The sequence below is a fragment of the Bos indicus genome, chromosome 24, assembly GCF_029378745.1.
Source record: "Bos indicus isolate NIAB-ARS_2022 breed Sahiwal x Tharparkar chromosome 24, NIAB-ARS_B.indTharparkar_mat_pri_1.0, whole genome shotgun sequence".
Classification (NCBI taxonomy): domain Eukaryota; kingdom Metazoa; phylum Chordata; class Mammalia; order Artiodactyla; family Bovidae; genus Bos; species Bos indicus.
In genome coordinates, this window is record NC_091783.1 from 32,713,293 (window position 1) to 32,736,200 (window position 22,908).

The 22,908-nt window shown below is 41.0% G+C and overlaps 1 protein-coding gene across 6 annotated transcripts in view; it reads left to right on the forward strand.

Moving 5' to 3' along the window:
- OSBPL1A (oxysterol binding protein like 1A) overlaps positions 1–22,908 on the forward strand; it is a 226,820-nt gene that overhangs the window by 51,190 nt on the left and 152,722 nt on the right. For 5 of the 6 annotated variants that reach the window (XM_070778804.1, XM_070778801.1, XM_070778802.1 and 2 more), the window contains 6 exons: positions 7,309–7,370; positions 7,469–7,513; positions 8,365–8,438; positions 8,553–8,616; positions 14,678–14,776; positions 18,110–18,232. In XM_070778804.1, coding sequence (XP_070634905.1) covers positions 7,309–7,370; positions 7,469–7,513; positions 8,365–8,438; positions 8,553–8,616; positions 14,678–14,776; positions 18,110–18,232 — 467 coding nt within the window. Of the gene's footprint in view, positions 1–7,308; positions 7,371–7,468; positions 7,514–8,364; positions 8,439–8,552; positions 8,617–14,677; positions 14,777–18,109; positions 18,233–22,732; positions 22,751–22,908 lie in introns of those variants that run through there. The other variant, XM_070778806.1, reaches the window with a different exon arrangement.

Below are 22,908 nucleotides of genomic sequence, written 5' to 3' on the forward strand. Positions count from 1 at the left end.
ATTTCAAAACAGGAAATGCTGTTCACCATCAGAGGGCATGGAATAAACAGGATGCTGTTAGGCCCCAAGGGGGCTGCCACTCATGGTATGCGTGTCTCTCTTCACTGTGTGGCCCCTCATTTCTGTCTCTTAGCAGATGAGCTCTCTTGTTTTCCGGTGTACATGAGGGAAGATGGCCGCCTGGCAGCTACATTCGGTGGATCATTATCTGTTAACCTGAGTTTTAAGTGGGAGGCGGTGTGATGGCGCCCACTTCTGTTAGGTGTCCACCACTGGTACAGCCAATAGGAGTTGGGTGGAGGTACACACACAGTGACTGGGGTCTTCCCCTGTGGGGTGTAGAAAGGGCAGAGGGTGCCCAGAGGATGGTGGTAAGTATGGGCCGGCAAACACCTAAGACAGTATTTACCATTCTAGTTTATGGCTTGTAAATAGAGTGGACATATTAAAAACCTACTTATATTAAGCATCAGCAGTTTTCCATGTTATTCTTGGAAGCATGGTCTTCATAGCTCGCCTTCTGCGTAGTATTTTGTGTGAATATAATGTGCTCCATGTCCCCAAACCTTCAGCGATAAGAACAATGATAATTTCTGTATTTTTTATGACTAAATTTTCCAAGTCTTTTAAAACAAAGATGTTTTAAGCCAAACTTGTTGGTCCTCCTCTTTGATTTCTTCTGAAACCACTGAGCTTAGGTAGCAGTTGGGGTATACCAATTCTGCTCTCCCCTAGTGAGTCTGAGGCACGTTTATTCAGCACATGCCGAGCCTCTGCTGTGGCACTTACTGGCGACCCGAAAGTGAACAAGTCTGTCTCCACGCTCTTGGAGCTTGTGTTCTGGTGGGAGGAGACAGACAAAGCAAAAAACACGTTCAGTGTCGGGCAGTGATGTGCGGAAAAATAAAACAGGCCAAAGGGAATAGAGGGTGAGTCAGTGGGGCTGTTGTTTTGGGAAGCAGGGAGGGAAGGGAAGGTCGCTCTGAAGTGACCTTGAGCAGAGAGCCAGACCAAGGACGGGAGGGAGCCCTGGTGAGGGATTCAAGCAGAAGAGCAGTGAAAGCAGAGGAGAGGCCAGTGTGAAAGCTCAGGGTAGGCGGGCAATTGACATATTTGAGGAAGAGAGCTGCCTGGGTGCCTAGAAGGTGCTCATCAGGGAGAGTGGTACCTCCAGACAGTAGCTAGAGGCTCAGCCCTGCTGGCCAGTGTGGAGGGTTTTGAGCAGAAAAGGTGATGTGAGCATGTACTTAGGATGTGAGACCCTCAACTTGCTAATCACTTGCCTCTGCAGCCTTCATCAAAGCGTCCATCCATTCCTCTTCCATTGCTCTGTTGCCCCTTTCTCATCCACTTGAAGCACTGACTGTGTGTTCTCTGTACTCACTCATTGCCTCATCTCTACCTTCCTTCACCAGTGTAGCACTTTTAATGTTTGTTTGTTTAAGGTTTTATTAGCTGGTAATCTTTCCCCGTACTATTCTTTGTTGAGGATTTTCCTTGACAGTCTTTCCTCAATTGTTTTTCCAAATGGCTGTAATTTTCTTAGGTTCTTAGTAAAAATGCCGTTGGCCCCTAATTGAGATTGCATTCTTTGTAAATTAATTTGAGGCGTGTTGACATTTGTATTTGGTTTTCCCATTAAGGGCCAAGTCTGTATCATGCGAAAATTTAAAAACAGGATCATTCCTGTTTTCTACTTTATTTTGTTGTGGTTGATAAAAGGCGGTGCAATTCTGAAATAGCTGGTTATGGTGCCCAACCAGGAAAGAAAGCTATTTCATTCAGTCCAAAAAACATTTTATTAAATTTTCATGATGTGCTAGGTACTGTGGACATAGAATCCGGAAATGAGGGCTCTGTATGGGACTTCAACTGGTTGGCATGAGTTCAGAATTTATTTTTGGTGTTAGGACAGAATTCTGTGAAAGAAATCACATTGTCTTTCTCTCTACCTAAAGGAATAGTTTCTCAAAAGTGTGCTGTAGATGGAATAAAAATAACAAGTTGCTAGAGCTTTTCAGAAGACATCCTTGTATGTGCTGGCTAGAAAACCTAAAGTGATTATCAGTTGCTCAGTTAACATTTTAAAAAGTTTTTTCCCAAGAAAGTAATCTGTGGCCAGTCTAAGTTTTATCCATCAGCAGTCTGATAAATCTACCTCAAAAATAAATCTCAAACCCAGGTACTTTTCTCCATACCTACTGATGTCTCCATTTTGCTGCTAACACTCTAGTTCAAGCCACCAGTATCTCTTTTTTAAAGTCAATCTTTATTGTAGTATGGTTGATCTGTAATGTTTTAGTTTCTGCTGTACAACAAAGTGAATCAGGTATACATACCCGTATATCAACTCATTTTTAGATTCTTTTCTCATATAGGTCATTACAGAGTATTGAGTAGAGTTCCCTGTGCTCTACAGTAGATTATTAGTTATCTTTCTCTAGCAGTGTGAGTATGTCAATCCCATTCCCCCAATTTACCCACCCTGAGCACCAAAGAATTGATGCTTTTGAACTGTGGTGTTGGAGAAGACTCTTGAGAGTCCCTTGGACTGCAAGGAGGTCCAGCCAGTCCATTCTGAAGGAGATCAGCCCTGGGTGTTCATTGGAAGGACTGATGCTAAAGCTGAAACTCCAGTGCTTTGGCCACCTCATGCGAAGAGTTGACTCATTGGAAAAGACTCTAATGCTGGAAGGGATTGGGTGCAGGAGGAGAAGGGGACGACAGAGGATGAGATGGCTGGATGGCATCACTGACTCGATGGACGTGAGTTTGAGTGAACTCCAGGAGATGGTGATGGACAGGACTGCGATTCATGGGGTCGCAGAGAGTTGGACACAACTGAGCAACTGAACTGAACTGGTGACCATAAATTTGTTTTCTATACCTGTGACTATTTCTGTTTTATAAGTTCATTTGTACCATTTTTAAAAAAATTTCACATATAAACAACGTCATATGATTTTTGTCTTTCTTTGACTTACTTCACTCAGTATGACAATTTCTGGGACCATCCATGTCACTGCAAATGGCATTATTTCATTCTTTATTTGTGGCTGAGTAGTATTCCATTGTATATATGTACCACATCTTTATCCATTCCTCTATGGATGGACATTTAGGTTGCTTCCATGTCCTGGCTGTCGTAACTAGGGCTACAGTGGACACTGGGGTGCGTGTATCTTTTTTGAGTTATGGGTTTTATCCAGATACATGCCCAGGAGTGGGATTGCTGGATCATATGGTAGGTCTGTTTTTAGTTTTTAAAGGAACCTCCATATTGTTCTCCATAGTGACTGCACAAACATGTATTCTCACCAACAGTGTAGGATGGTTCCTTTTTCTCTACACCCTCTCCAGCATTTATTATTTGTAGATTTTTGATGATGATGGCCATTCTGACCAGTGTGAGATGATATCTTATTATAGTTTTCATTTTCATTTCTCTGATTTTGAATATCTTTTCATGTGCCTCTTGGCCTATGAGAAATGTCTATTTAGATCTTCCACCCATTTTTATTTTTTTTTTATGTTGAGCTGCATGAGCTGTTTGTATGTGACTAGTATCTTTCACCTGGACCTTTGCTTTGTAACTTGTATCCTTGCTTTTCTCTTGCCCACATTTACAAGCTTTTCCCACACAGGCACTGTAGTGATCTTTTTTTTTTTTTTTTTTTACTTTTTATTACAGAAATTATCAGAGCTTAAAAAAGAGTATAATTGATGTAAAAATTATCCTCTCTCAGGCATTATCAATAATCCACTCACCAGATGTCATATTATTTTGTCTATAAATACTTAAATTCTTTTTTATAAGATATGGTCTTCTTTAAAAAAAGTAACGTGATAGTTGCACAACTCTGTGAATATACTAAAAACCATTGAATTGTACACTCTAAATGAGTAAATTATATGGTGTGTGAATTCTCTCAATAGAGCTATTAAATAGCCACAATGGCACTATCCTGTTAATAATTTTATAATTTCTCAAAAATCATCAAATAGCTAAAGTCCACATTTCCCCAGATATTCTTGAAAAGGTCTTTTAACACACTTTGACAGAGTTTGAAACATAAGTCAGATCATGTTATTCTTTTAGCTAAAACCTTTCTGTGGCTTTCCATCATATTTAGGCTAAAACCCAGACTCCTTGTACTGGTTCACAAAGATGTGACCTACCAGCAAGCCCTCGCAGGATGTGACTTCTCACTCCCTCTGCCTCTCTCTTGCCCACCTAACTGTTCCTACCAGCAAGCCCTCACAGGATGTGACTTCTCGCTCCCTCTGCCTCTCTCTTGCTCACCTAACTGTTCCTACCAGCAAGCCCTCGCAGGATGTGACTTCTCACTCCCTCTGCCTCTCTCTTGCCCACCTAACTGTTCCTACCAGCAAGCCCTCACAGGATGTGACTTCTCGCTCCCTCTGCCTCTCTCTTGCTCACCTAACTGTTCCTACCAGCAAGCCCTCGCAGGATGTGACTTCTCACTCCCTCTGCCTCTCTCTTGCCCACCTAACTGTTCCTACCAGGAAGCCCTCGCAGGATGTACTTCTTGCAGGATGTACTTCTCGCGCCCTCTGCCTCTCTCTTGCCCACCTAACTGTTCCGAACAACGGGCCCTCGCAGGATGTGACTTCTCGCGCCCTCTGCCTCTCTCTCGCCCACCTAGCTGTTCCTACCTCAGGGCCTTTGCATCAGTTGTTGCCTCTGCTTGCAGGGCCTCTCCCCTGGTTTCTCATAAGGCTGGACCCCTTTAGTTTAAACATCCTCCCTCAGAAGGACTTTCCCCATCACTCTTCTAGTCTCCAATCTGAAGTGGCATCTCAGTCATTCTTTTTCAGAACATTCACTTAAAAATGTTGGCATAGCGTGGGTGGTGGTGGTTTAGTTGCTGAGTTGTCTGACTCTTTGCAACCCAATGAACTGCAGCATGCCAGGCTCCTCTAACCTTTACTATCTTCTGGAGTTTGCTCAAACTCATGTTCATTGAGTCAGTGATGCCATCCAACCATCTCACCCTCTGTGGCCTCCTCCTCCTCCTGCCCTCAGTCTTTCCCAGTATCAGTCTTTCCAATGAGTTGGCTCTTTGCATCAGGTGGCCAAAGTATTGGAGCTTCAGCATCAGTCCTTCCAATGAATAGTGAGGATTGATTTCCTTTAGGATTAATTGGTTTGATCTCCTTGCTGTCCAAGGGACTCTCAAGAGTCTTCTCCAGCACCAGAGTTCAAAAGCATCAGCTCTTCAGCCCTTAGCCTTCTTTATGGTCCAGCTCTCACAGCCATACTTGACACCTGGAAAAACCATAGCTTTGAGTTTACAGACCTTTGTCAGCAAAATGACGTCTCTGCTTTTTAGTATGTTGTCTGGGTTTGTCTTAGCTTGGGTTATTATTTGCTGTATTCCATTTTATTGTTTGTCTTTCCCTTTTTCTATATCACTCCCCCCCCCCAATTTTTTTTCTGTCTTGTTCACTACTGAATCCCAAGTGCCTGAAATATTGTCATATAATAGACTCCTTAGACAATTTTACTGGAGAAGGCGATGGCACCCCACTTCAGTACTCTTGCCTGGAAAATCCCACGGATGGAGGAGCCTGGTGGGCTGTAGTCCATGGGGTCGGGAAGAGTCAGACACGACTGAGCGACTTCCCTTTCACTTTTCACTTTCATGCATTGGAGAAGGAAATGGCAACCCACTCCAGTGTTCTTGCCTGGAGAATCCCAGGGACGGGGGAGCCTGGTGGGCTGCCGTCTATGGGGTCACAAAGAGTCGGACACGACTGAAATGACTTAGCAGCAGCAGACAATTTTACAAAAAATTGTCCTACACATACCAGGTGATTGGTATTTAGAGAAAGTTTATTTGATAGAATGTGTCACTTCCTGTGTAAATAGAGTTCCAGTCTGATAGGTTATTTCTTCAAAGACCTGGGTTTTTTTTTTTTTTGTAAATATCTTTTGTTTCTCTGGGCTTCCCTTGTGGCTCAGATGGTAAAGGATTTGCCTGCAATGCAGGAGACCCAGGTTCAGTCCCTGGTTGGGGACGATCCTCTGGAGACAGGAATAGCTACCCACTACAGTATTCTTGCCTGGAGAATTCCGTGGACAGAGTAGCCAGGTGATTTACAGTCCGTGGGGTCGCAAAGAGTCGGACTCCACTGAGCGACTAACACTTTCACTTTTGTTTCTCTAGGAATTGGAAACTCTTGAGGGTACGAGGTGATTGTTTTGCATCCTTCACATAGGACTCAGCTCACTTCAGAACTCATTAATTTACACACAAATTCTGCTTTTGTCATTTGGTAAAACACAGAGTGCATGTGTGTGTGAGCTTGAGAAAGTTTCCATGGCACCTTGCTGGTTTCATTCTCTGTGACCCTTTTTCCTTTTGTCCTCAGTTGTGGACCGTCACAGACTTAGTCTGTGAGTTGTCTCTGCCACCTGTTCTCCAGCGAGATAGCTTAAGAGCAGCTGTGATGAGCTAAATGATGCTCCCCCAGTGATGTGGTTAGTTGAGTATCTAGAGATAGAGAATCCTGAATTCTCCAGGTCGGCCCAGTGTAATCACGAGGGTCCTTCCTTTTGGGGAGGAGGCAGGAGGATCAGAATATTGAGAGAAAAAAATGTAAACAGAGGTTGGAATGATGCACTTTGAAGATGGAGGGAGGGACCACAAATCAAGGGATGTAGGCGACCTCTGGAAAAGGCAAAGAAAGAGATGCTCCCCAAGAGTCTCCAGAGGATGGCAGCCCCACCAGCGCCCTGGTTATTGGACCAGTGAAACTGAGTGTGGATTCATGACCTCCCCAGCTGCATGGGAATCATTTGTATTGTTTTAACCCACAACATGCGTGCTAAGTCGCTTCGGTCTTGTCTGACTCTGTGCAACCCTACGGACTGTAGCCTGCCAGGCTCCTCTGTCCATGGGATTCTCCAGGCAAGAATGTTGGAGTGGGTTGCTGTGCCCTCCTCCAGGGGATCTTCCCACCCAGGGATTGAACCCATGTCTCTTACGTCTCCTGCATTGCAGGGGTAATTAATTACAACAGCAATAGGAAACTGACGGATTGACTTTTGGCAAGAAAGCCTGAACGATCACAGAACTTATCCAGAGTGTTCAGAATTTAGTTTGATTTGCTGGCTTAATAGTTACTGAAAAAGAGGCTGTAAAGAATTGAGATGGCAACTTCAGGTAGGTGATTTGGGTCGTAGTTGATGGAATAGGAAAGATTATTATGTGCTGTCATAGCAGCATCAGTTTTATAGTAGAATTAAGCTCTTGATGGCTTTCTTTCTTGTATTTTACACAGATCAGAAGCCTCTTGATCTTGCCCAGGGTGCTGAAATGAAACATGTTCTTGTTGGTAATAAGGTATGTGGTAATGGATTGCATTTGTATATGTAGAAAAAAAATTGGGGTTCTTGAAACACATAGATGTGCTTTTAACAAAAACGTGTTTTTTTAAATAGATCGTACACAAAGCTTTGAAGCGATATGAGGGTCCTCTCTGGAAGGTAGGTTGGAATGCGTTTTTAATTATAATACCTGGAAAAAAGATTTCTTAGGTGATCCCTTGTTAAAATTTGTTGGTGTTATTTTCTGAAGTATGTGATTTAGTAATTATTTGATCTTATGATGTAAACCATTATTATACTGCTGGACTTCATTAGGCATCTGGTGATCGTAGCAATTTACCATCTCTTGTGTTGGTCTGACACTGTTAGGTGGCCAGGTTTGTACAGAGCAGAGTGGAGGGATGTTTTTTCTTAAGCATAGGATTACACTATCATTTTTGTTATGAACATTGATCTGTAGAAGACTCAGGAGGAATTTAATATTTAAATTGTCAGAGAACACACATGTAAAATCTTTCCGGTTATAAACACTTCTTTGCATTTTAGAGTTCAGTTATTTTCTAGAATTAACTATTTTGGAGCACGTCATTTCTTCTGCATTTGAAAACGCTCCTTCTATATATTTATGTACATGTCTGTCTGTAGTGTATAAAATTTAGGATAATTTTCCTTTTTTAGAAGCTCTTTCAGAACTTTGAGGAAATTGTCTTTGAAGCCCACAACTGACACATTTCCCTATAAATATCCTAGCATAGTATTGTCAGAACTATAAACCGTGTTCATTGTTGATCTTACCAATACGGCATTGCTTCTGTTCCTGTCACTCGGTAGGGTATGTTTTCATTTCTGCACTCAGTTTCTAGGTAACGTTTGATCATTTTTGAGTGTGCAGTGGTACTGTCAAGATGAAAGGCTCAGATAGAACTATCATAACTTAATTACTTTTTATCAGTCAAGCATTTGAATCTAGATGTATCAGCTTGGAAAAATCTTTGTTGTTTTTCCCTTAGAGTTCCAGGTTTTTTGGCTGGAGGTTATTCTGGGTAGTGTTAGAACATGGAGTCCTCTCATGGTATAGGAAACAGTGAGTATTATGATCTTTAATACTTCTTGAGTTTCAGCATCTACATTTTGAATGATTAAAACTTTTCACTGATCTCTTTTCCTTTTGCCTTGATAATTTATATTTATTTTGAAGGCCCGATGCAGTCCATAATACTTATCGCCAGGGATGCAAGCACCTAACTCAAGCAGTCTGCACGGTAGGATGACACACGCATCTTTTGCTTAAACTGTGAACTCAGTCCTGCGAGTGATTGCGCTCAGTCATTGGAATAAGCCGCTTTGTAAAATCTTGGGGTAGAAAGCATGTGTGCAGTTTGGCCCTCCCTATTTGTGACTTAATTCCAGAAAGTTCCAAAAAGCAAAACTTGAATTTGCCATGCACCAGCAACTATTTACATAGCGTTTGCATTGTAATAGGTATTATAAATACTCTGGAGATGATTTAAAGCAAGCCAGAGTTGTGTGCAGATACTATGCCATTTTATATAAGGGCCTTGCGCTTCCGTAGATTTTGGTATTCTACTCGTATGTCTGTCGCCCACAGATACCGAGGGATGACTGCATATGTTTTTACTTGAGAACAAGTAAAGTTGTGGAATTCCATTTAAAAACTATAATCAACTTTTTAAAAAAGTCTGTGTATTGTGGGATAAGAGAAGCATGATCCAAAAACATTTATACAGAATGTTTACCATTTTGTATGTGTATGTATATATATGTGTATGTGTATATATTAACACATGTGTATGCACGAAGATATCTATATATGTGCATGTACGTGTGTGTGTCTTTGAACATGGGTACATCTGGATAATGAAAATTTTTCTGGTGGTAAAATTTAAAGCCTGTATCAAAATCAGGATGTTTAGGTTCTCCATAATCCCATCTGGCTGTTTTACTTTTACCAGCCAGGAGAAAAGAGTTTTTCCTCCATGGAGATTAGTCTAAGACTGGAGCCTGGACACACTTGTTAGCTTGCTGCTTCAGTTTCTTTAGGGTTGTCGGCATGCCACAGCGGTGCACCCTTTTTTTAAAGCACAGGACTCAGGACTTCCCAGGTGGTCCAGAGGTCCAGAGGCTAAGACTCCGCAGTTCCAGTACTTCACTGCGCAGGGTGTGGGTTCGATCCCTGGTCGGGTAACTAAGATCCCACATACTGCACAGCCAAAAGTTAACTGATAGCACCATTTAAAAACAAAAACAAAGAAAAACAACAAAAACCCCAGCACCCACCTTTCTGTGTGAACACTCCTGGGGAGCAGCAGCACCACCCTGGAGAAGTCACAGGCCTGGTCACCTGCGCCTGCAGTCTGGCCTCCTTACACACCTGGCCCCTTAGTGTCCTCACACCTCTTTCTCCCTTGCATCGGACCAGAGGGCCAGGGAGGTGCTGTCTACTCTCAGCCATCTAAACTTCTCTTTTGTTGGTGCCTCCCAGCCATTCTCATCTGTTCCAGCTTTTGATTCATTTATTGAACTCAGGTTTTTCCTCAGTTGGGTTCTTTCTCTTTCTTTTTTTGGTCATTGTTCTTTCTCATTCTTGTCTACCTTAAAAAATGACAGAAGTTGTTCCCCTGATCCTTTTAAAATTTCCTGATCTTTAATTTCTTTAGAATTGCTTAGATCCTGCTATGTTACACTTCACCTTGTATATAGTTTTTGCTTCTTCTATAAACATCTGCTTAAAGCCTGCATTTATGAACCCATATGGATCCATTGAAGGTAATGGGCATTAGGTGAGTGACCACTATGAGGCAGGCTCTGTTTACATTCTAGACTCTAAAGGTAGATGGTTAGGTCATTGATTTGAGACCTTTTTTCTTTGCTAATATAGATATTTACATCTATAAATTTCTTTTTTAAAAAATTATAGTAAAATACACATAATGTAAAGCTTACCTTCTTAGTTCAGTAGTGTTAACTCTGGGCTTCCCTGGTAGCTCAGCTGATAAAGAATCCGCCTGCCATGTGGGAGACCTGGGTTCAATCCCTGGATTGGGAAGATTCCCTGGAGGAGGGCATGGCAACCCACTCCAGTAGCAACCCACTGCCTGGAGAATCCCCATGGACAGAGGCGCCTGGTGAGCTACAGTCCATGGGGTTGCACAGAGTGGGACACGACTGAGCGACTCAGCAGCAGCAGTGTTAACTGTATTCACTTTGTTGTCCAGCACATCTCTAGAACTTTCTTATCCTGCAGAACTGAAACTTGATACACATGTAAGAGCACCTCTCTGTTTCCCATACCCCCACCCCCGGCAACCACCATTCTACTTTCTGTTTCTGTGCTTTGCCTACTTCAGATATCTCAGCTGAGTGGATATACAGTAATTATACAATTATACATTACAATAATTACAATTAATATAATACAATTATACAGTAATTGTCAGGTTTATTTCACTTAGCATAATGTCCTTAAGGGTCATCCATGTTATAGCATGTGACAGGATTTCTTTTCTTAAGGCTGAATAATATTCCACTGTTACGTATAGACCACATTATCTTTATCTGTTCCTCTACTAATGGATGTTTGAATTGTTTCCACCTTTTGGCCGTTGTGAATACTGCCGCTATAAACATAAGTGTGAAAATGTCTCATCAGATGCTTTCATTTCTTTTCGATGTAAACCTTGGTGTGGAATTGGTGGGTCATGTGGTGATTCTATTTTTCATTTTTTAAGGAACTTCGGTACTGTTTTCCATAGCACCTGCGCCATTTTACATGCATATCAACACTGCTCCACTTTCCCCACATCCTCACTGCAACACTTATTTCAGAGGGTTTTGTTTCTTTGCCATTCGAGTAGGTATGAAATGGCATCTAACTATAGTTTGATTTCATTGCCTTGATTGTTAGTGACATTGACCATCTTTCCATGTACTTATTGACCACTTGTATATTGTCTTTGGAGAAATGCCTGTTTAATTCTCTTGCCCATTTTTTAATCAGGTTTTTTTTTTTTCCTTGTTGGTGTTGAGTTGTAGGAGTTCTTTGTCTATTCCAGATATTTTCTCCTTATCAGGAACATTTTTTTTTAAATATTTATTTTTTTATTTAAATATTTGCAGTATTTTCTCCAATTTCATGGGTTGTCTTTTCACTCTGCTAATAATGTTCTTTGCATAGACGTTTTCATTTTTTGTGTAGTCTAATTTATGTTTTTTTTCTTTTGTCACTTGGACTGTTGGTATCACATCTAGGAAGCCACTTCTAAGTCCAGGGCCATGAAACTTTCTTCCCATGTTTTCTTACAAGGATTTTACAGTTTTAGCTCTGACATTGAGGCATCTGTTTCTCCCGAGGCATTTCTCCTTGGCTTGTAGGTGGCGGCCTTCTTGCTGTGTCCTCACATGGCTTTTCCCTGTGTGCAGGCATCCCTGCTTCCTCTTTCTCTCCTTGTAAGGACATCAGTCATACTGGACTAGGATCCCACCCTTATGATCTCATTTCACCTTAATTACCCCTTTTAAAACCTTATGAAAAGCCCTATCTCCAAATGTAGTTTCACTGGGGATTAGGGCTTCGACATATAAAGCCCTTAATCTGGTTGAGTAAGTCCTTTTTCCTTTCCTAGTTAACTGAGAGTCCTCATTCTGAAAATCTGTTGAACTTTTATTAAATGCTTTTCCCATATTATCAAAATGCCCATATAGTTGTGCTCATTTTGTTAATATGATTATATTGATAGACTTTAGGGTGTTAAAATCAATCTTACACTTCTGGGACAAATGTCAGGAGGTTGTGATATATTACCATTTTAATATATTGTTCATAAATACTTTGTTAAGAATTTTTGCTTTTTTGTTCACGATGGATACTGGTTTATATTTCTCCTGTGGTGTTTGTATTTCTCCAGTGGTATTATCTGGTCTCACATAATGAACTGGAAAATGTTCCTTTTCAGTTTTCTAGAAGAGTTTGTATAGGATTAGGTTACTGCTTCCTTAAATACTCGCTAGAATTTGCCTGTGCAGTCACAAGGGCCAGGGGGTGGGGGTGTGTGTATGTGTAGTGGGGAGAGGATTGTCATTACAAATTTGACTTGTTCAGTTGCTATAGGGTATTCATATTTTCTATTTCTCCTTGGCTTGGTGTTTGTTATTTTTGTCTTTCAAGGAATTTGTCCCTTTCTTTTCCTTTGGCTATGAAACTTAGGGTAGTAATATTTCCTTGTGTTTTTAATGTCCGTGTGATAGGTAATGTTGTACACTCTTTTGCTTTTTATATTGGTAATTTATGTCTTCTCTTTTTCAAAGATCAATCTGCCTAGCACTTTGTCACTTTTATTTTCGAAGTGATTGATTTCATTGAAATTTTTCTTATGATTTCATTCTCTTGATTTCATCGAAATTTTTCTCAGGCTTTTGCTATTTCATTGATTTTTGTTCATTTTAAAGAATTTCTCCATGTTTTGGGCTTAATTTGCTCTATTTTATAGTTTCTTAAGGTTGTAGGTTAGATTATTCAAATTACTATACAATTCAAAATATATTCTAATTCCTGTTGTGATTTCTTCTTTGAACCAATGGATGTTTAGGAGTGTGTTGTTAAATTTCCAAATAATTGGAGTTTTCATGATTGTGTTTTTGATTTATAATTTCATTTTGGTCATTGCACATTTTCTATATGATTTCCATCTTGTCAAATTTATTGAGACTTGCTTGATGACTCTACATATGGATTATTGTGGAGAATGCACTAGAGAATAACGTGTATTTTGCTCATGTTGGCATGTCCTATAAACATTCAGGCATGATGGTTGATAGTGCTGTTTAGATCTTTTGTGTCTTGCTGACTTTTTTTTTTTCATTGTGTCAGTTGCTGAGAGAATGGTGTTTAAACTCCAGATATATTTGTAGCATTATTTATTTCTGTTATTGTTCACATGCATATTTGTGATTATTTTCTTCTTGATTAATTGACCCTTTTGTCTATTCTGGTGGCCATCTTTATCTCCTATAATAATGTGTTTTGTTTTGAAATCTATTCTGTTTGATATTAATATAACCTTTCAGCCCTTCTTATGGTTATTGTTTACATAGTATCTCTTTTTGTATCAACTTTCCACCTACTATATCTTTATATTTATTTTCTGTCTCTTGTAGATAGTATATGTTTGGGTCCCTGTTAACCATTCTGACATTTTTTGCCTTTTAATAGAATTTCTTTTGAGATTGTGGTCCACTTTTTTGGATTGTATCACTAAAGTTCAGTTCTAGAGATCCTGGATCCTATTATTTTTCTCCATTGAAGGTAATTTCCATTGTTTCAGATCATTTTCGTGGCTAGGTTTGATTGTAAACTGTTTCTCATACAGTGGCTCTGGTCTGCATTCAGCTAGGCGGTATCTCAGCGACTGCTTGGTATCTATTTTCTGTGTATCAGTAAGAGATGTGAACAGAGTTGGGGAATCCCATCTCTGTTTCCTTTGGAGGACTCCCCTACTGTCTCTGGTATTCATGGCTGCCTAGCTTTGCTTTCTTAATTTCCAAAGACAGACTTATCCAAGTATGTACTTGCTGCTGTTGTGTCTCCCCCCAGGACTGTGCTACCTCAGTGAACAGTCTTGAGGATTGGAAGTGTTAGTTGCTCAGTTGTGTCCGACTCTTTGCTACCCTATGGACTCTAGCCCACCAGACTCCTCTGTCCATGGGACTCTCCAGGCCAGAATACTGGAGTGGGTTGCCATTCCCTTCTCCAGAATATCTTCTCAACCCAGGGATCGAACCTGGGTCTCCTGCATTGCAGGCGGATTCTTTACCATCTGAGCCACTTGGGAAGCTGAACTTGGTTGTAAGGTGATGTGCTCTCCCATCGAGTTGGCCAGCCCTTGTTCAGACTTCAGCTCTTCTTTTCTACTCCTCACGCTTTTACACTCAGTTCATTCTCTATACTCACATCAAACAAAAGGTTCAGGAGAGTGGCATGAAATAAGAAACTGGAGCTCTGGTATCTGAAGGACTTTATAGCCCAAGTGCATGCTATGCTAAATATTTAATAGGATGAGGGAAAAACTATATACCTAGTGTATATTATTAGTATTTACTTTGAGTAATGAAGCATATGAAAGCCAGACTTGATGTAGATAAGCTACAATGCATTTGATACTCCCAACGTTATCACTTTTTTCTATTTTAAGTGTTTACTTGGGTATTATTGTCATGTTAATAGTGTTGGTTTTATGTGTAGATCATTTAAGGGTTCTGTTTTATGGGCATGAATGGTATTGTCTTACTGACTTCTTTTTATCCAAGGTAAAATCCACTGATAGCTGCCTCTTCTTTATTAAATGCTTCGATGACACTGTTCATAGCTTCAGGGTTCCCAAGAACAGCCTTCAGCAGACAAGAGAGGTAATTTTATGGATTTGTCTTTCATAAAACAACATTTAAGGACATAAAGAATATCAAATAGGCTCAATATTAACATCTTGTTGATTATGCCTTTTTAATGGGAGTGATGATATAAAACTTTTGAAATTTGGCTTATGAATTAATTCCTTATCAACATGTACCTGCAGGTATTTTCTCTTCTTTTAAGATTTTGCCCCTAGTGGTTTTAGGAAAAAGCCTAAATGATTATTCATTCTGCCCCTGAATTTATAGGCGAGGTAAGATTGAAGTGCCCTCTTAACGGTCCTGCAGCTGGCCAGCGACAGAGCCTGGCTCCAGCCCAGGTGTTCTGCTTTATTACACTGTAGACTCAGCTTCTCTTTGTGGTAATTTGAATGATAGCAGCAAGCAAGAAAATTGGGATTGATGTGACAAAAATTCATTGTGTAGTTATTTAATGGAGACTGCCTATTCCTTTCGATCAAGGCAGTATTGTAAACTTACCTTGTTTTTTTATAAATCACGTAAGGGGTTAAAAGCATTTGTTTTCCAGGGGCTTCTCTTAGTAGTGGGCTTCCCTGATAGCTCAGGTGGTAAAGAATCTGCCTGCAGTGCAGGAGACTCTGGTTCAATTCCTAGGCCGAGAAGATCCGCTGGAAAAGGGATAGGCTGCCCACTCCAGTGTTGTTGGGCTTCCCTTGTGGCTCAGCTGGTAAAGAATCTGCCTGCGATGTGGGAGGCCTGGGTTCAGTCCTTGGGTTGGGAATATCTCCTGGAGAAAGGAACAGCTACCCACTCCAGTATTCTGGCCTGTATTCCAGAATTCCATGGACTGTATAGTCCATGAGGTTGCAAAAAGTCAGACATGACTGAGCAACTTTCACTTTTCCCTAAGTAGTATAGTGTATAAGAATCTGCCTACCAATGCAGGGGACACGGGTTTGATCCCTGGTCTAGGAAGATCCTGGAGAAGGCGATAGCACCCCACTCCAGTACTCTCGCCTGGAGAATCCCATGGACAGAGGAGCCTGGTGGGCTGCAGTCCATGGGGTCGCTAAGACTCAGACACAACTGAGGCCTTCACTTTCACTTTTCACTTTCACGCATTGGAGAAAAAATGGCAACCCACTCCAGTGTTCTTGCCTGGAGAATCCCAGGGACGTCGGGGCCTGGTGGGCTGCCGTCTATGGGGTCGCACAGAGTCGGACATGACTGAAGTGACTCAGCAGCAGTAGCAGCAGCAGCTAGGAAGATCCTATGTAACACCTACTGAGCCTGTGCTCTAGAGCCCAGGAGCCTTAGCTACTGAGCCCATGTGCCCTAGAGCCTGTGCTCTGCAACAAGAGAAGCCACCACAATAAGAAGCCCTCACACAACTGGAGAGTACCCCTGCTCTCAGCTGCTAGAGAAAAAGCCTGTGCAGCCAAAAATAGATATTTAAAATAAAAATTTTTCTAAAAATGTGTTTCCAGAATGATTAACTTTTGCCTTGCAGAGAACATTGAACAATCCAAACCATGTCTGTCCTAACGTTTCATAAAAGGGTAAGACTTCATCCTGAGAAATGCTGTGAGAAATGAGGTAGAAGGTAGGTATTTTTAGGGCAAACATTCCATATTTTTGTAAATCACTGATTTTTTAAAAACAGTAAAGCCATGAAATTAAAAGACGCTTACTCCTTGGAAGAGAAGTTATGACCAACCTAGGTAGCATATTGAAAAGCAGAGACATTACTTTGCCAACAAAGGTCCATCTAGTCAAGGCTATGGTTTTTCCAGTGGTCGTGTATGGATGTGGGAGTTGGACTGTGAAGAAGGCTGAGTGCTGAAGAATTGATGCTTTTGAACTGTGGTGTTGGAGAAGACTCTGGAGAGTCCCTTGGACTGCAAGGAGATCCAACCAGTCCATTCTAAAGGAGATCAGCCCTGGGATTTCTTTGGAAGGAATGATGCTAAAGCTGAAACTCCAGTACTTTGGCCACCTCATGCAAAGAGTTGACTCATTGAAAAAGACTGATGCTGGGAGGGATTGGGGACAGGAGGAAAAGGGGACGACAGAGGATGAGATGGCTGGATGGCATCACTGACTCGATGGACGTGAGTCTGAGTGAACTCCGGGAGATGGTGATGGACAGGGAGGCCTGGAGTGCTGCACTTCATGGGGTCGCAAAGAGTCAGACACGACTGAATGACTGAACTGAACTGATTCCTTAAAAAACTGGAAATAGAACTGCCTTATGATCCAGCAATCCCACTGCTGGGCATACACACTGAGGAAACCAGAATTGAAAGAGACACGTGTACCCCAATGTTCATCGCAGCGCTGTTTATAATAGCCAGGACATGGAAGCAACCTAGATGTCCATCAGCAGATGAATGGATAAGAAAGCTATGGTATATGTACACAATGGAGTATTACTCAGCCATTAAAAAGAATACATTTAAATCAGTTCTAATGAGGTGGATGAAACTGGAGCCTATTATACAGAGTGAAGTAAGCCAGAAAGAAAAACACCAATACAGTATACTAACACATATATATGGAATTTAGAAAGATGGTAACAATAACCCTGTATATGAGACAGCAAAAGAGACACTGATGTATAAAGCAGTCTTTTGGACTCTATGGGAGAGGGAGAGGGTGGGATGATTTGGGAGAATGGCATTGAAATATGTATAATATCATGTATGAAACGAGTTGCCAGTCCAGGTTCAATGCACGATACTGGATGCTTGAGGCTGGTGCACTGGGATGACCCAGAGGGATGGTATGGGGAGGGAGGAGGGTTCAGGATGGGGAACACATGTATGCCTGTGGCGGACTCATTTCGATATATGGCAGAACCAATACAATATTGTAAAGTTTAAAAATAAAATCAAAGTACCTTAAAAAAAAAATAAAAGATACTTAACAGCAACAACAAAAAACATCAGGGCAATTTTTGGCTCTCTTAAAATGATCTGAATTTCTTGTGCTTAAGGCAGCTTAGTAAATTGTTGCTAGACGTATTATTATGCAATAACTTACTCAACAGGGTTGAGAACCTATAATTCTTAAGTGAAAAATTCTCCACCCATTGTTTTGTTTTTGTAATGTGTTTCAGTATTAATATGAATGAATATGCAAACTTACAGATGATGTTTTTTAAAGGATTGGGAAAATTTTTTATCTAGACATGTTATAAACGAGAGACGTGCATCATTACTTCGTTGTTGGGTATATTCTGCTTTGTTTTTTTGAAGCCATAACATTTTTTTTCCTCCATGTAAATTTTATGCTTTTCAGGTTGTTGTCATAATACGTGTTTCGAGTTAAAAGTGTATTTCACCTGTTTAAATCCTTGGATTATCTCAGGACTGGCTGGAAGCAATAGAAGAGCATTCTGCTTACAGCACACACTACTGTTCCCAAGACCAAGTGACTGATGATGAAGAAGACGATGCAGTTTCTGCTGTAGACTTGAAGGAATCCTTAGAGGTAAGTAGAAAATGTAACTTGACCAGTACAGCTAACTCGATCACTCAGGTTTTACTAAGAATATTTTTCTTAATATGAGGTTTTGAATTTAGATTTCTGTCCAGAATGCAAATAGTGTTACTCTTTTAGTAATATTCTTCTGCTAGTTATACTGTCTCTCTTATGGTAATAATGATCAAATATCTCTGTAAATAGGCTGTAATGATAGGCATGTGCCTACGTATATATTTTTTGGTTAACATGTTTATGCTGTGATCAGATTGTCATTCTCTTTGAAAACTGCTGCCAGGAGGGGAGACATGCATTGCTTGCCTTACTGCCCTTTATGACTTCACTATATATTTCAGAGTTTAAATAATGCAACCATAGTGATACCTTCCCTGGTCTGTAGTTTCATTTAAAAGCATGTGTAATCTCTAACTTCCTTGATTAGAGGTAAGGTTAAAGCATCAGTGATGAATGGAGAGGCCCTCATCTGAAGTGACATCAATGCCTCATCCACAGAGACATACCAACATAAGTAATTGAGATAGGTATCTTTTTTCTTGGCATCAGTTTTGTGGCTGTACCTTTTGAATGAATGGGTTTGGAAGAATTAGAACTACAAAAGGATAATGTGTTTTGATTTAAATAATTATATCAGAACATGTGAATTTGCCTACGCAATTTAATCCTTTTTTAAATGAAATGAATTTATTGGAGAATTTGAATGTTTCTATGTCAACAACTTTAGTGAGTTTAAGTTTACTAATATCTAAGGAGTTTTATTGACTTAAGGATCTATCAGCTTAAAATAAGAGATTCAGATATTTTGAATCCCTAATCTTATTATGGAACATGAAAAAATTTGAGCCCTTCCATGTTTGTTGAAGACATTCCCCAGAAGTTAACTGTTGCCTTACCAGCACCCCTTCTCTTTTAAAGTCGAATATGTAAAATGACAACCATAAACATAATTTTCAGATTGGTGAACTTTGCAAAAGTAACATGTAACATCTAAATAACATTAAAACTCTTCAAATAAAGAAGGTTTAAATATTTATAGCCAAAGTCATGTTAGGCAGTAAAAAATAAAACTGTGCTAAAATATTTTAACTTTTAATCAGTGTTCCTTAAGTGAAAAATCCTTCCCTATTTATGTACCTTCAACAAAAGGGTAAATAATAAAACCTGGAAGGGCTTACAAGGCATGACAACTTCTTTCCCAGGATTATGGTAATTTTAAGACCTTTTTAATGGAAGCTACAGGTAAAATATAAGCATACTAAGTTACATATCATTAAAAAAAACTTCCTTGAGGAAATGTTTCTTCTTTAGCTTCATTTTCAAATTTTAGAGTTATCAAGCACAACTGTACCTTTTATTCCTTAGTTGAATATTGAGTTCTTACATTAACTTTAAACTCATGAGGTTTTTGCCTTGTAGCTTTTACAGCACCTGAAGTCGGTGAGAGTTTCAGCCAGTGTTAAGTACTTGAGGTTTTGCAGGTTTACACTTACCTCTTTCTAGCAGAAGTTGAGTGCTTTCCTCTGTCTCAGTTTCTGGAGGTTGGTCAGAAAAGGTAAAATCTGACACGAGCGTGAGTTGTAGCTTGTGGTAGACCGGCTCCAGAACACCCTCAGTCCTTGGACTCTTAGGCTGCAGAGAAATACTGGGACCAATTTGTGAAATAGATCTATTCTAGATGTCTATAGGCTTTCTAAAGGAAATGAGGAACTCTCGGACTGGAATGTTCTGCAACTACCTGAATTAACAAAAATTAACCTCATTCCCTCAACATGCTTTTGAACGAGTAAGTGGACTTAGAAGAAATTGGGGGGGATAGGGGAGTGTCCACACAGAGTGACTGTGTCGTATGATGCTCTTGGTCCCATTGTACCTCTTCAGGGAGGGGCCTTCAGAAACTTAAAACATTTTGTCTGAGCCCTCAGTCTGTCACTGTCTTGAGGTTTGGCCTATAGGGAGAAAAGTGTAAGACAGATCATAAAAATATTGGCCTTACAGTTATTGCCTTCATGGCAGCTTGAAAATATTTCAGAAATAAAAACTGGAAGAGAAATTCAAGCAGGTGTTGGTATAGAACTCTACTGTCTAATATGATTGCTGCTAGATACATGTGACTATTTACATTTAAATGAATTAGAGTTAAATGAAAAATCCAGTAACTTTTTTTTTTAGTTTAATTTTTGTAGCTGTGCTGGGTCTTCATTGCTCTAGTTGTAGCAGGCGGGGGCTACTGTCTGGCTGCAGAGGGCCAGCTTTCACTGTGTGACTTCTCTCATGGCGGAGCACAGGCTCCAGGGCACGCAGGCTTCAGTAGTCGCAGTTCCCGGTCTTTAAAGCACAAGCTCAGCAGTTGTGGCACATGGGCTTAGTTGCTCCTTAACATGTGGGGTCTTCTGTGACCTGCAGTCTAACCTGTGTCTCCTGCATTGGCGGGTGGATCCTTTACACTGAGCTACGGGAGAAGTCCTAGTTCCTTATTTTAATTAGCCACGTTTCAAGCGCTCAGCATTTCGGACTCTTTTGTTGACTATGAGGGCTACTCCCTTTCTTCTAAGGGATTCTTGCCCACAGTAGTAGACATAATGGTCATCTGAGTTAAATTCACGCATTCCAATCCATTTTAGTTCCCTGATTCTTAAAATGTTGATGTTCACTCTTGTTATCTTCTGTTTGACCACTTCCAATTTACCTTGATTCATGGACCTAACATTCCAGGTTCCTATGCAGTATTCATTACAGCATCAGACTTGACTTCCATCACCAGTCACATCCACAGCTGGGTGTTGTTTTTGCTTTGGCTCTGTCTCTTCATTCTTTCTGGAGTTACTTCTCCTCTGTTTTCCAGTAGCATATTGGGCACCTACCAAACTGGGGAGTTCATCTTTGAGTGTCCTGTCTTTTGCCTTTTCATACTGTTCATGGGGTTCTCAAGGCAAGAACACTGAAGTGGTTTGCCATTCCCTTCTCCAGTGGACCATGTTTTGTCAGAACTCTCCACCATGACCTGTCCGTCTTGGATGGCCCTATACAGCATGGCTCATACTTTCATTGAGTTAGACAAGGCTGTGGTCCATGTGATCAGTTTGATTAGTTTTCTGTGGTTGTGGTTTTCATTCTGTCTGCCCTCTAATGGAGAAGGATAAGAGGCTTATGGAAACTTCCTGATGGAAGAGACTGACTGAGGGGGAAACTGGATCTTGTTCTGATGGGCGAGGCCATGCTCCATAAATCTTTAATCCAATTTTCTGTTGATGGACAGGGCTATGTTCCCTCCCTGTTGTTTGACCTGAGGCCAAACTGTGGTGGAGGTAATGAAGATAATGGTGACCTCCTTCAAAAGGTCCCAAGCACACACTGCCACACCCAGTGCCCCGAACCCTGCAGCAGGCCACTGCCAATCCACACCTCTGCTGGAGACTCCTGGACACTCACGGGCAAGTCTGGGTCAGTCTCTTGTGGAGTCCCTGTGCCTTTCTCTTGGGTCCTAGTGCGCACAAGGTTTTGTTTCCCCAACAGTCTGTTTCCCCAGTCCTGTGTAAGTTCTGGTGGCTCGGTGGAGGGGGTTAATGGTGACCTCCTCCAAGAGGGCTTATGCCGTACCCAGGTCTGTTGCACCCGGAGCTCCTGCCCCTGCGGCAGACCATTGCTGACCTGTACCTCCGCAGGAGACACTCAAACACTCAAAGGCAGATCTGGCTCAGTCTCTATGGAGTCTCCTGGTGCGCATAAGGTTTTGTTTGAGCCCTCCGAGCATCTCTGGCAGGTATAGGGTTTTATTCTAAATGCGATTTTGCTCCTCCTACTGTCTTGCTGGGGCTTCTCCTTTGCCCTTGGACTTGGGTATCTTTTTTTTGCTGGGATCCAACATTCTTCTGTCAGTGGTTGTTCAGCAGTGAGTTGTAATTTTGGAGTTTTCTCAAGAGAAGATGAGCACACGTCCTTCTCTCCACCATCTTGCAAGCTAAATGTGGTACTTGGATGCAATCTCAAAAACGACAGAATGATCTCTTTTCATTTCCAAGGCAAACCATTCAGTGTCACAGTAATCCAAGTTTGTCCTCCAACCAGTAATGCTGAAGAAGCTGAAGTTGAACAGTTCTATGAAGACCTACAAGACCTTTTAGAACAAACACCCAAAAAAGATGTCCTTTTCATTATAGGGGACTGGAATGCAAAAGTAGGAAGTCAAGAAACACCTGGAGTAATAGGCAAATTTGGCCTTGGAGTACAGAATGAAGCAGGGCAAAAGCTAATAGAGTTTTGCTAAGAGAATGCACTGGTCATAGCAAACACTCTCTCCCAACAACACAAGAGAAGACTCTACACATGGACATCACCAGATGTTCAACACTGAAATCAAATTGATTATATTCTTTGCAGCCAAAGATGGAGAAGCTCTATACAGTCAGCAAAAACAAGACCGGGAGCTGACTGTGGCTCAGATCATGAACTCCTTATTGCCACATTCAAACTGAAATTGAAGAAAGTAGGGAAAACCACTACACCATTCAGGTATGATCTAAATCAAATCCCTTCTGATTGTACAGTGGAAGTGAGAAATAGATTCAAGGGATAAGATCTGATAGACAACCTGAAGAACAATGGAAGGAGGTTTGTGACATTGTACAGGAGTCAGGGATCAAGACCATCCCCAAGAAAAAGATATGCAA